General features: G+C 39.3%; 2 protein-coding genes and 1 long non-coding RNA gene across 3 annotated transcripts; 2 read left to right on the top strand and 1 right to left on the bottom strand.

The window, feature by feature from the left end:
- Nucleotides 1-1,743: 1,743 nt before the first annotated feature.
- fam177a1 (family with sequence similarity 177 member A1) lies at nt 1,744-6,111 on the top strand. Its single transcript, XM_010789722.1, has 5 exons — nt 1,744-1,853; nt 2,314-2,496; nt 3,464-3,530; nt 3,777-3,874; nt 4,549-6,111. The coding sequence occupies exons 1-5, from the start codon at nt 1,785-1,787 to the stop codon at nt 4,762-4,764; spliced, it is 633 nt and encodes a 210-aa protein (XP_010788024.1). The 5' UTR covers nt 1,744-1,784; the 3' UTR covers nt 4,765-6,111.
- A 1,411-nt stretch (nt 6,112-7,522) lies between these two features.
- LOC104961421 (serine/threonine-protein phosphatase 2A regulatory subunit B'' subunit gamma) lies at nt 7,523-10,476 on the bottom strand. Its single transcript, XM_010789724.1, has 6 exons — nt 10,456-10,476; nt 9,362-9,437; nt 8,817-8,953; nt 8,421-8,558; nt 8,174-8,233; nt 7,523-8,097 (listed from the first exon to the last, which is right to left on the bottom strand). The coding sequence occupies exons 1-6, from the start codon at nt 10,474-10,476 to the stop codon at nt 7,900-7,902; spliced, it is 630 nt and encodes a 209-aa protein (XP_010788026.1). The 3' UTR covers nt 7,523-7,899.
- A 927-nt stretch (nt 10,477-11,403) lies between these two features.
- Nucleotides 11,404-12,970, top strand: LOC104961418 (uncharacterized). Its single transcript, XR_800094.1, has 3 exons — nt 11,404-11,553; nt 11,757-11,832; nt 12,881-12,970. It is a non-coding gene; the product is annotated as an uncharacterized lncRNA (long non-coding RNA).
- The last annotated feature ends 1,443 nt before the right edge of the window (nt 12,971-14,413 follow it).

Raw genomic sequence — 14,413 nt, 5'->3', positions numbered from 1 at the left:
CCCCGCAGCGAGGCTCTGGTGTTATGCATGCCCTCCAAAAGGAAATGATATAGTTTCCAAACCGTACTTTGCCGTACGGATCAATACATGTCTGGGAGGTTTTGCTTTTACGCTGTGCGCGTCCCGCGAGGTGCATGCACACACGGCATAACATGCTCTATCGTGAACTGTTCAGACCCGACGGGTAATAAGGGATTATGACGGATATTTTACGATCCTGTCTGTCAAAATGACGGACAGCGAAAAAGTCTAAAGCCAGGCTTATTGACATGGGGAGATATAGAGATATAAATATATGGTTGGTACATGTCTCTAGGTGTGTAAATGTAGCCCTGTAAATACGATGTCCTTTAGTGTTATCTGTTGTTTTGTGTTCATGTTGTAACCTACTTGCTGACAGGTCTCCCTTGAAAAAGAGATCGATGATCTCAATGGGACCACCTGGTCAAATAAAGGTTTGAATGAATGAAAAATGCCGTTTACAATTCAGCATCAGCATCAGCGAGGAGTTTGACAGCTTTCATGTAGCATCTCGCCTGCTAGCCACACAGCGAAGTTAAGTGAGCTAGACTCTGCGAGGCGAAACCATTACTGAAATTAGCGCAATTTAAAAAGTGTGTACGATACATAGGGGCAGGGCTAATGTTAAAGCATACAACTAATACATAGAATATTCTAGATACAGTCAATTCGACATGATGAAGTTCTCAACTGAAGGACATATTACCCACTTTAAGAAAGGTTAAACTATTGTGATCTTGATATGAAGGTTTTTTGTATGTCGATAATAGGCGACTGAATAGTTTATCATTGAAGTAAAGTTAATACATTCACCTAATGACAGGTGTTTGTAGTTCCGCTTGACAGGAGAGGGCAGAGCTATAACAGGAACTAAGCTAAGTTCTCCTTATCTAAAAATCAAAGTATCTCATTGTGTACACACACCATACTGCCCAAATGTGGTTAAATCCTCTGTGAAAAGGAATAATTCTGGTACTTGACCTTTGCTAGCTAACTAGCTGTCACCACAGCACAGTGCAGTAAAACTCCCAGGCTCGGCTTCTTCTGTCAGGAAGTGCCGAGGACTGAGAGCAGGGAGCAGGCCTTACAGACTGAATGAACCAAACACCCGCACACTGCTTACCGTTTGATATGAGTTTGGCCGAGAGCTGTCGTACTAGCTCCGGTATCTTGTCCCATTGACTCTCTGAACGGCACCGCTCTATCTCGGTCTCCAGTCGTGAGCCTGACTTCCTTGCTGTCATTTTTGAGAGTGGGCTCGCCTGGACCAAAACACCACAGGAGGAGAATCCCTCTCGCTGTACAGGAGACAAGCTACCGTGAAGTACAAAGAAGGCTTCCGCTCAATACTTTCAAAATCAAGCTTCAAAAACCAATGGTTCCAAGTTTATGAAAATACAAAAAATCTAGTTACTTTCACGCACTGTGTATGGTTTAGTTTAAAAACATTATTGATTTAGATTTTTTCTATAACTGTTTATGCTTCCTCTTAATATCTAACTAATTACATTATTTATGCGTTGTTTTCTTTCTCTAGAGTCTAGATGCACACAGTCACACTCACTAAATGTCCCCAAATATTGATCAACAGTTAGTCTAATACATTTTTATTTCTTGTTACTTGTATACAAAATATGCAGCAAAACAGTTATCAATAGTTATTTTTTTAGCAAGGAAGGCTTTTATTCTGAAAAAGTCAGATAGGAAGTGAGTACGCAGTACCCAGACAACCACATCGTTGTGAGGTGGAAGGAGTAACTGCGATGGCAGATTTGTCGTTGTATTTAACGAATGTGAATGTTTCACTGGGGCAAACTATGGAAACTGATAAGGTGAGTCCGTGTTATACTACTTTTTTCAGGTTTCTTGTTTGTGAATGATAAAACACTGACTTTTTGTATTAACAGTGGATTACTTCCTTAGCCGCGAAGCTAACCGTCAACAAACAAACAAAGTAGCTAGCTAATAAGCTAACTTAAACTTTTGTTAAAACATTTGAGACTATTTACTTGATTTACCGTACTTTGTAGTTACTCCATATTAGTAAATGTACTTCTTATCAAGTTAGTGAACTACTTTGTAGGTAGTTGAGTTTGTCATGTTTTACTTTTTACGAGTTCATTGTGCCAAATATGCAGCCAGTGTGGGAGGGCACATCAAACACCATGCACATATCTGTTAGCATGCTCGCGCCTTGTCTAAAAGCAATAACAAATAACTATTCATAAAATATTCTATATTACTAATTTCACTGGTGATGAAATTATATACACGTATGGTCTGTCCTGACAGGGTCTAAAAGGAGAGACAGACCTTGAGAGGGTGGAAATGGGAGACTCTGCGGGGAGGCAGGGCAAAGTGAAGGTTCCTCGCAGGACCATCTTCTTTGCCAGTGGAGAGACCATGGAGGAGTACAGCACCGATGAAGAGGAGGAAGTGGAGGAGCCTGTGAAGAGAGATGTCTTACCTGATACGGTTTGAAACTCACTTTACTGAAACCAACAGGATTGTACAGATTCTAAACAAGCCTCAGATCTACGGCATATCCCTTGTGAAGTGTTAGAGCAATCTTACTGACCTGTCATATGGAAATCCATTACAATGTGGCTATTAACCTCAATACATAAGATGCCTAAAACATCAGCAAATAGCCTCAAATGTGTTGGATATATTAAAAACAATCTGACTTTGGCTTCTGCTCGGGATGTTATTTGGAAATACAGTGGTGGAGTCAGCATTATAAATCCGTTATTCACCCGGCAGCAATCATTTTACAGCAATACAACAGTCAAATAAAAAGGCTGTTAAGTTGAATCGTGCAGTTCCTTATCACTACACTGCAGCTTTAGAAAACATGACTTTGGGTAGAGCAGAAACTAAAGATATGTTGCATTATTGATTTTTCTGGCAATTATTTCCTTAATTAATGGTATAACATTTAAGAAAATAGTGATAAATGTCAGTCGGAAACAAAAGGCATGTCCTTTATTATGATATCAAACAGAGAGAAACAGACAATCTTCACATATGAGAAGCTGAAAAAAGCGCTTTCGCATTAAAAACGATGTTTATGATTAAAAGTGAATATAATTGTTGTGGTTTTTCCCTGCCAAACAACTAATCAATTATTCATTTTCAAAGTGGTATCCTCAGCAATCTGCCAGGTGGTCCGAAAAATAAATAGTTAAAGTGTGCAGTATCATAAAAAGTGCAATGTGTTTAAGTGGAAGAGTTTTAATTTACAATAGTTCCAAAGTGTTTCAAGCCTAAGCATACTTATTATTACAATTATGAGGGGGTCCTTGGAAAATGTCCCTTTCTTCTAATCATGGGTCCCGGCCCCCTCAACATTTGAGAACCTCTGCTTCAATAATGTGATGATGTGTTCTTAGGTCAATGGTGTTCGTTTGTGTTTTAAATGTTCATGTTCTCCTAATTTTAGTCCAAACTGACCTGGGGTCCATACTTCTGGTTCCACATGTGGAGAATGGGCACTTCTACTATCTCAGGTAAAGAAGATCTGTCAGTTGGCACTCATGCAAGTACCAATCACACCTGGTTCGGAAATGTCAAGAGATTTTTAGAGTTGTTCATTACAATGTTATAAATACTCTGCAGAAATACTGGGAAATTAGCAAACGTGCAAATAAGATGCTTTAAATTCAAACGTTTTTAGCTTGAATTTGTATTCCTTCATATTAAAAGGTTGAAGAAGATATATATATATATAATGAGTGTATGTTTCTGTTCTGTAGTGTGTGACTTCATGGGAGAGAGACTGGCTTCACTGTTTGGCATCACTTCTCCTAAATACCAGTACGCTATAGATGAATACTACCGCATAAAGAAAGAGGTAGGACACATGTGCACACACATCCTTGAGTTTCATTGCAATGTATATGTATTTATATAAGGGATGATTATTTTCTCAATAATGACCTGCTCGCTGCAAATTACTCAAATTATTACACGTCTTCTTACTTAATAAAATAATAATTTGACTCCACAATAGTCAATTAAAAAAGATTTGATTGATTTTAAAATGATAGTATTTTGTCCCTTTGACCAAAATAGTCTGTTGTACTGTGCATGACTTTTTCTTTTCTTTACTGGGGACAGTTTAGCCATCAATAATGCAAAGTTTCATGCTGTCCACAAATATAAAAATGAATATTGAAAAAGTATTTCATAGTGTTTTCTGGTAGAGGAAAACGAATTATGTTTTGGGATATAACTGATGTAAAATTGACCGGACTTATTTTTCTACGGATTGATATGACCACACATAGTCTTTTGATCGGAGCATCCTTAGCAACGGTCTGCTATCGAAAAAGAGCAGATGGCTGAAGGTCCAAATTGACAAATCACAATCAAGTGTTCAGCTAAGCCGTATAATAAGTAAATAAATATATATAAAGTCACACCTTTTTAAACCTGTTTCCGCAATGGCTGGAGCAGGAACACAAAAAACAAATGTCAAACAATAGATAAGTAGTACTAAAAGCAACACACTCCACTGTCCCGCAGGAGGAGGAGGAAGAGGAGGAGAACCGTCTGGCTGACACTGCGGAGCGTCGCTTTGCGGACCAGCGCAGTGGCGAGCAGGACGACCCCCACCCTGCCACCGTGGAGCAGCCGGAAGCTTCCAGAGCCTCCTTTGTAAACATTAGTTTCGAGCTGGAACCTGAAGCTCCTCTCAGCACCGCGGAGACCAACAGAGTTCCCTCCCCCCTGCCCTCATGAAAACTCCCACATTTCCCTCCGTTACAAGTCTGAAAACATACATTTACTTTGCTTTATAGATTATTAATACTGTTATTGTTTCATTTGATAGTAGTCAGTGCAGGGAGAAATACAAAGGGCTGTAGCAGTGACTGCACTCGCTGTACCTGTGAATTTAAAGGGCATTTCAATCCTATGCAAGACCGAGAGGTATCTTTGAACTATTTTGTGGACCAGAAAAAGGTTCAATTGAGAAAGGGGAAATAAAGGCTGGATGTTAAACTGTTTGAGAAATAGATCATTCCTCCCTGAGCATGAACACACACACACACACGATTATACTACTGGATATATGCAAAGTCAGACATTTCATAACATTAGCCACGTTTGTAGAGACACCACCCAAGTTATGTCGTAGGGTTAATCCAACATCTACATTCACAGGAGTAAGATTTGCTTTCACATATTAGCTAATAATATCTATCTAGCATATGCATCTTCCTGCAGGTGTTCTATAATATCTGTACTTAGCAGCATATACTAACTGATTTCGTGGCACTCCTGCAAAGAATTATCACTAAGATCCAATTCATCTCTGTGCCTAGTGTATTGATAGGCTTAAAAAACCTCCTGGTCACTATAGTGTCTTTTAAGATGAAGATGAGTGTTGCACCACTATTGTGCAGATGGATCTATGTCATTGAGATTTGGAGCCATGTAAGAAGTAGCAGTTTTTGTTCAAATGTACTTTAATACTCAAAGAAACGTTACAATTTCTTTCTACTTCTTTCTATGTAAACATTGTGATTCTGTGATGGTATCAATTGACAAAAAGAAACAACCTATGGTAATTGTTTTCTTCAAGAAAGGGCTAATATTGGCAGATATTGATTTAGTTATACAATCTGATGGTACTCAAATGTATTGTTGACGAATGATCTACACTATTGCCTTCATGTTGTTGTTGAGGGTTCATCTCAAAGTGTCCTTGTTGTAGCGTCTGAGTGTAGCAGCATAATGCTGAGACTGAGCTATCGTAAGCTGCTTATTGATACTTGTATCCTCCCACATGGCTGAGTGACATCACATCTCAGCCTGGAATGGTTCAGATTCTCAGAAATGACAATGATCTAGTTCAAGAAGAGATTTATATATGGGCTTTAAAGAAGTAGTGAGAGCTAGATTGCAACATATCAGTATGTTAATAACACTGTGGGTGAAGGTCTGTCTGTAGGCAATGAAGGATATTAGTTGTGCTTTTTAAATGTTTAAAAAGTTCCAATGTGCTAAAGTTATTTTAACAATCCTTTATTGAATATGTGTGTATAAATATTTATATTTTCTGTGTTAATAAAACCGTTAAACATTCAAAAGGTTCTTCTGTTTTTAATTTGAAAAAAACAATATTAAAGGTGAAAAGCAACTACAGGTACAACATTGATTGACAAAAACTATATATATATATATATATACACAGAGAAAACAAGGTGACTAACAGAACTTAACATTAGATTTATATATATATATTAATATGTTTCTCGCCTCTTCACTAACAAAACAATCCCTGTAACACTGGGGAAAACTGTAAAGAGAGAAACAATTAAAATGGTGGGATAAGGAAGAAGTGAAAAACAAATAGCTGTCCCATTGTATTCTAAAGGAATCAAAACCCTCTTTGTAATACTACCGAAGGTTTTGTTAACGGCAGCCTTATCATTTACTGTTTTCAATTACTGATATAGAAAAGGAAAATCTCAAGGAGTTACAAATATATATATATATACACAAATATGTAATTTTTAAGTGGTTGTTTTAGGTTGACATGGCAACCTACATACAGTTGCAAGAAAAAGTATGAGAACCCTTTGGAATTACCTGGATTTCTGCATAAGTTGGTGATAAAATGGAGGAAGTCAATGCTGTCCAGAAAAAACATTGCTGCACGTTTGAAGTTTGCAAAAGAGCACCTGGATGTTCCACAGCACTACTGGCAAAATATTCTGTGGACAGATGAAACCAAAGTTGAGTTGTTTGGAAGGAACACAAAACGCTATGTGTTGGAGAAAAAAAGGCACAGCACACCAACATCAAAACCTCATCCCAACTGTGAAGTATGGTGGAGGGAGCATCATGGTTTGGGGCTGCTTTGGTGCCTCAGGGCCTGGACAGATTGCCATCATCGACGGAAAAATGAATTCTCAAGTTTATCAAGACATTTTGCTGGAGAACTTAAGGCCATCTGTCCACCAATTGAAGCTCAACAGAAGATGGGTGATGCAACAGGACAACGACCCAAAGCACAGAAGTAAATCAACAACAGAATGGCTTCAACAGAAGAAAATAGGCCTTCTGGAGTGGCCCAGTCAGAGTCCTGACCTCAACCCAATTGAGATGCTGTGGCATGACCTCAAGACAGCGATTCACACCAGACATCCCAAGAATATTGCTGAACTGAAACAGTTTTGTAAAGAGGAATGGTCCAAAATTCCTCCTGACCGTTGTGCAGGTCTGATATGCAACTATAGGAAACGTTTGGTTGAGGTTATTGCTGCCAAAGGAGGGTCAACCAGTTATTAAATCCAGGGGTTCACATACTTTTTCCACCCTGCACTGTGAATGTTTACATGGTGTGTTCAATAAAAACATAAAAACATATAATTGTTTGTGTGGTTTTAGCTTAAGCAGACTGTGTTTGTCTATTGTTGTGACTTAGATGAAGATCAGAACACATTTTATGACCAATTTATGCAGAAATCCAGGTAGTTCCAAAGGGTTCACATACTTTTTCTTGCAACTGTATGTATGTCGAATATTCGTCTACCTTTTTAATCTTTTTTCTGTGTTTTCAAATGAACTAAAGCAAAACAGTGAGCCATCCATTATAGCCACTTTCAATTGAATTTGACAGTCATTTAAAGGACATTTCTATTATACAAAGAAAAGTGAAGCATGTAGGCATTGTGAGGAAAGGAATTTTAAGGAAACATTTATTTAAAAAAAGGTCAAAGACAAAAACACATGTATTACAAAAAGCACTGTCTCCTCCTTCCATCAATCCATTCATTTCTCCAGGCTCTGGGAAACAGGAAGTGTTCAGTGCTTTCAGCTTGGGAGTGAAATGTTGGTACCAGGAGCGTCTCTTCTGCCACATAATCTTCAGTTGTCGTCCAGATCTGCCATGCTGCTGCTGCCGTCATTGTCGCTGGCAACCAGCACCTCTCTGTTCTCGTAGGTCCAGAAGCCATTGAGGTCGATCAGGATGCTGGTGACTGTGTCGCCCTGGCAACTGTTCACCAAGTCCTGGAGGGTGATCTTGTAGGGGTCTTTAGGCTTCACCATGTCGTAAATCTCATCCTGAGGAGAGGCAGCGATCAGAAACGGAATTCTTCACCCAAAAACCCCAAAAAGTCTGGATTCGTGTGAACTTTACCTTTACATCCTGGAACGTGACCTGCTCCTGTCCGTGGAGTTTCATCTGCTCCTGAATGGCCTGGAGAACAGAACATGCAACAGCATCACAGATGTGTGTATTCTTGTATTTCTGACGCGCATACAAAAATACAAGGAATGTAGTCTAGCCTTAAAAAAAAAAAAATACAAATAAATAAGAAAACAAATAAAATAAATAATAATATTTTTTTTAAAAAGGAATGAGAGGATCTAGGATGAGAATTTACCCTGAAGAAAAAGTTGAGGGAGAACACGTTGAGGTATCCTCGATTCTCCATGTCCAAAAGTTTGAAAATGTACTGCAACGCTGCCGGCTCCTTCCTGTTCTCCAACGCCAACACAAAGTCTAGATAGGTCTTATAGTCCTGAGGTAAAGGAAGAGACACAGAATTACTCATTCTTAATCTACATGTACAACTTAGACCCAGGACACAAGAGTCCGTAACATAAAAGGATGCATAAGAGGAGAGGTATTCTCAAATGAATAAAAAGTCTAAACCCTGTTCACCATGCCATTTCTGTCTTTTTGTTAGACATCGCTCTGCAACACTATTGATTAAAAACCACTAGAGTAACAATTGAGTTCCAGGACCTTTGTATGATAACTCTGTTTCTGATCGTACCATTTCTCCGTCGTAGGTGAGGCACTCCTGGAACACTCTGTCCAGGAAGACGGAGGTGAGCGTGGCAGTGCCGTAGCGTGAGAGCTCCTCTTTGCTCAGCATGCCGTTGTGGTCCTTATCCAGGTTCAGGTACTGGCCTGTAATGATACAACAAATCATAACTGGAATCAACTTTGGTGGATGTTTGATTCTGCAAAACCAGCCAACTTGCAGTTTACTGTTATTTATGTCAAAGGAATGTCATCACCTTTGACCACAATTTCAGTACAGCCGGCTGTGAGGCATACAAGTCCACAAGTAATGGAAACAAAATCATGACCAGTGACTTGCTCTAGTCTATCGTTTTTCCGGATTCCCTACAATGACAAAGCCAAGCTACTCTATTTCTGATGACTCAATATCCCAGTTTCTGCACCCACAAAAGTATTTTGGTTTGGTTAGTTCATGTAATATTTGATTTATAAGCCGATAACATTCCTTAGGATCATCATGAAGACTTGATGAGAGACTGGAAGCCTGACATTCACGATTAGACATTTTCTCACCGTAGACTCTGAGAGCCGAGGGGGCAGAGAACCAGTTGGACTCCTGACTCTCTTTAGACAGCTCCTCGTCTCTCAACTAGGAGCAGAGAGGAAGAGGAGAACAGAGAAAGAGAGAAGAAGAAAAACATGACATCAGCTGGTCTGTACACTGGTGGGAATATTGCCCTTACAATTTGATATAAGACAGTATTAATCCAGATAAAGAGCTACGATCCTCTTTTAAAGGTCCCATGTCATTTCTACTGATCATAATTCCATTGTTGAGGTCTACTAGAATAGATTTGCATTGTTCAATGTTCCAAACTCACATTGGTTTCTCATACAGCCTCTCTGTATATTATGTGTATTCACTCTCTGTCCTAAACGGTGGTGGACTCATCAGAACGGCTGTTCTGATGAGTCCACCACCGTTACAGCGGAACATCAGTGATTATGTGTTACAATGGCGTTAGCAACCAGAAAATGACACCAGTAAGGACAAACAGATGAGAATGCTGTGTGGGGTCTGGGTGCCATGTTGGCGGGACGTTGCGCGGCTCGCTGCTGCGAGGAGCGGACAGTGTGAGCTGGCTTACTGGTGTCATTTCCTGGTTGCTGCGTGGGGTGGCAGCGAGGACAGGAGCGCGAAATCAGGCCTGAACTCATCCCGAGCACAGCAAAAGGCACTTAAAGCCGAAGTAGAAAACAATAAGTNCTTTCAAATTAGCCCTGTTTCTCACTTGAGGCCAGGAAAAGGCTAGTCTCTGTGACCTTTTTACCTGTGCTGGAATATGATGATCTGATATATATGAATGCACCTGCCCAGACCTGATCAAGTTAGATGCCGCCTATCACAGTGCACATTCATATATATCAGATCATCATATTCCAGCACAGGTAAAAAGGTCACAGAGACTAGCCTTTTCCTGGCCTCAAGTGAGAAACAGGGCTAATTTGAAAGAGTGCTAACAAATAAATTAAAAAAACATGTAAACAGTATGATATCCCATCATGCCATGCAATTTAAATCGACCCATTGACATACGTTTCTGCCATATGACTCATGGTAGAGCCTTGTGTATATGGTGTCGTCACCGTACTGCAGTGATGTGTACGTGTGAAAGACCCTGTGACATCACTATTGTTAATAAAAAGCGCTATAGATTGAATAATATGGTAAGTGAGTCACAGCCAAGCAGCAAATATTCGGAACTGCTCATGTTCCATCGCACATTTCATATGCAGGCTTGTGTCACCATTACAGAAATGTTGTTAGATCTTTAAACTGTAAGACAGAAAATCCCCTGATGACAAAAAGATTGCATTCAAATAATTGTATAAAGCTTTGCAACCTTGAAAAAACATATTTTCCCATCTTTATATATAAGAGAAAACGTTTCAAAATGTTACATATAGAATACATGTGATTATATTATAGACTACTCATTATTTGTTAGATATGTTACCAAAACCAACCTTACCGACACATTTACAACTGTGGACATGTGAATGTTGCAGAGTGTTTCTATGAACAAATGCTGCCATGGTGGAATGTAATGTGGCTCCTGAGAGGTATGAGCCCGGTCACTGGCTGGCATCAGCAACAGGATTACTGCTGGTTTCACACTCTGAACCTCTCAACACAGTCACAAGCTTCAGAAGCTTAGGCCGTACTTTAATCTGCCCGGTATGTGTGTAAGCACTGCAGTGTTTCTCTATGTCAAATCGACATGTATTTACAATACCTACGTTGTAGATATACATGAATAAACTGAACCCTAAAGTGGTCACATTGTCATTAGAGAGCGATCTTATTTCGATTTCAAATGTTAAATTCATTGTTTTTTTATACCCTTAGATTGACCTTCGAACTTTGATACAGATACAACAGTTAGTCTTCTAAACAATAAGGTGATTGACAGAAGTATAATCACCAACTTTTTGGATAATCAAGTAATCATAAAGTGTGTGTGTGTGTGTGTGTGTGTGTGTGTGTGTGTGTGTGTGTGTGTGTGTGTGTGTGTGTGTGTGTGTGTGTGTGTGTGTGTGTGTGTGTAGATGACCTAGGGGAGTTGTTGCTGGGAGAATGCAAGCTTCAGACGTACCTGAAGGAGAATCCCATCAAACAGGGGGCCAGTCCCAGGGGCCCGCGACCTAAACTGGTGGAGGTCAGGAAACACCTGACTGCTGCTCTGGACAGAGGGAACCTCAAGGTAACTGTGGAGGAAGACATAGTCGACAATTGACTAACAACATATTAATGTAGTTTTGGTTTCTGTAACATATTTACGGCCACAGAAAAGGATTCGTTTAAGGTTTTAACATCAGTAGAAAAAACATCTGCAGACGGAAACCAAGCACAATGAAGACAACGACATTAAAAAGAGATAAATAGTGTTATTTGTCTCTCTTTCAGGCCGATTACCTCCAGGAAGCCAGCCTGTTGATGGCCAAGCTGTGCTATGTGGAGGGAGAACACCGAGACGCTTTAGGTAACCTACATGCTCCTATGGTTCGCTTTATTTACATATATCCACAGTTTGCTCGCAGTGTAATGTCAGTAAAGGGACGGACCACATCAATAACTCAAATGTGTTTTACTTCCCTGTAGTTCTATGTATCATAATAGACTATTTTAGTGTGTGTCACTTGGTATCTGAATTGCATTATCTCCAAATATAATAGAACTACTTGGCGCTCGGCTTGTGTTCAAAGCGCAAGAATGAACATTTGACACAGTTCTGAGTAATGTCTCGTCCCACAAATCCACGCCCAGTTGCTCGTGATAATTCACAGACATTGTTGTGAGCTTTTTCATTTAGGAACTATTTTTCGAGGCGCCAACCGTATCACTGCTCAGAAGAAGCGTGCTCCTACTCATGGACAAGGGGCTCATGCTAAGTCATTGGTGGATGTAGTTTGGTATAAAGAAAATAGTTTCTAAATGAAACTGTCACAAAGTCTTTATATCTGAAAAGAGACATTGCTGTTTAGTTTTTCAAATTTATTTATTTGTTGGCGCTTTGAGCACCACTAGAGTGCCATTCAGTTCCATTACATTGGAGAAAAGGCATACTCCTCTATGGCCAATATCGCCAATACTGGGCAGCTCGCACCAAAACAATATACATTGATAAATAGCGCTAAAGGTAAGAGCAAAAATATGTGTTTATTCATTTGGGATTAATTTTCCCATCAAAAAAGATAGATCTTTGTAAGGTAGGGCTGCATAATTATATCATTTCTTCTTATCGCCTAAAGGGCTTGTAGAATTGTCACATCGCAGGAAGCATAATATTTGTAAAAGGCTGTATATAATTCTTTGATACCATTTGAAGGATACATTGTGGATCTGCAGAGATGTTTGTTTTAATATAAATGAGAATAATGAGGCAAAATGATCAATCTTTCAAATATCGTTAATCATATCGCGATTGCAAATCAGTCAAAATAATTGCGTTTCATAATTTTTTGCAGCCCTAGTTGTATGTGTATAATACTGGTGTATTTACATATTTCTCCATAATGATGTATTGACAGGTCACTACAGAAGGGTGATCCTGGAGGACATGCAGCTGGGGGGGGCTCCTGTGTACAGGCTGTCCATGATAGCAGAGGCGTACGCTACTAAAGGTCCACAAACACACACACACACACACACACACACACACACACACACACACACACACACACACACACACACACACACACACACACACACACACACACACACACACACAATCTTTGTTGTCCTGTGCTTCCTAATCTTTCTAATAATTGATCTTTATTTCTGCACTATTGCTTTCCTCCACATGATGGCAGTAGAGTGTCATATGAAGAAATGCACGCAGCAGCATCTGTGGCTCCTCTTGAATCATTGTATTGATTTCATTCATCCATGTGACTGGACACGAGTTGCTCGGACAGTTGCTGCCTGTCATTTATGATTGATAAGATATTAACGTAACAACATAAAATGTATTATATTTTGAGACAAAAACAGATAATCTATAAGAGAAGATGATCTTCCAAGTGCCAAAAATATATATATTCTAATAGATTAAGAGACTCAAATTGATTTGGGGCCTTCACACTATGATCCTAGTCAGTTTAAAAAGATTGGATTTTGATTCTTTACACATACCTTTCATAAGAATGAAACTGAATTTGAATATTGACTAAATAAAATGTGTGATGTTTAGCAAGCCAAAGTAGAACATTCCATTGATTATTATACTTAAGGACAATGTGATTAAGACTGAATCTTTATATACTTTTATAGAAAAAAGATACATCAAAAGATTGTTCTCTTTTTGAAGCCTGCATTTATCTGTAGTGGCGATTTGTCCTTGAACCAAAGAACAAACAAAACAAAATCAACCGGCCACAGAGGCACCAGCTAGCCAAGCGTATGCAGGATAAAGCCCATTGTCCAGGGCCATCCGGTTGGTTTCCCTTTGGTTTCAATATATTTTACATACAAATATCGAAGGCTTCACGTCATCTCTTTTCCTGATAACAAAACATACACTATTTCTCGGTGCCCAATCATTCATGACATTACATGTCATTTGTTAGACGCTTTTATCCAAAGCGACTTACAGGCGGGCCATACTATTTTTTTTTTGTAAATCGATCGAGAGGGGTGTTCATATAACGTATGTTGGCGTATAGAACATAAATCTGAAGATATTTTTCAATTCTGACAATCCTAACCTACATCAATTTGCAGTTGAATATTATCTATTTTTCGATTATTTGCTATTCTTCTGGAAAAAAGAGACTAAGTTGGGGGTCTTTTATTTTGAAGTCAGGGCTTTTATTTTGAAGTCAGGGCTTCCTGTCTGATGTGAAACTTACAGGAAATGAAACTTACTTCAGTATATCAGTGTTTTCACTGTGAACTAGTTGAAATGGCTCAAGTCAAAACAAGGGCAAAATCGACTTCTCATTTGAGTAATCTTGTTGGCACTGGGCGAGAGCTGTTGGTGTCTGAACTGCCAACTGTGAGGGATATCCTGAGGTATGGCATCTACTTGAGGGATCAAAGTAAAGATGATAGGAGGAACTACC

Source organism: Notothenia coriiceps, unplaced genomic scaffold (genome assembly GCF_000735185.1).
Source record: "Notothenia coriiceps isolate Sejong01 unplaced genomic scaffold, NC01 NC01_scaffold00033243, whole genome shotgun sequence".
Taxonomy (NCBI): Eukaryota; Metazoa; Chordata; class Actinopteri; order Perciformes; family Nototheniidae; genus Notothenia; species Notothenia coriiceps.
The sequence above is the reverse complement of the archived record's forward strand: the minus strand, read 5'-3'. Positions and strand labels throughout refer to the sequence as shown.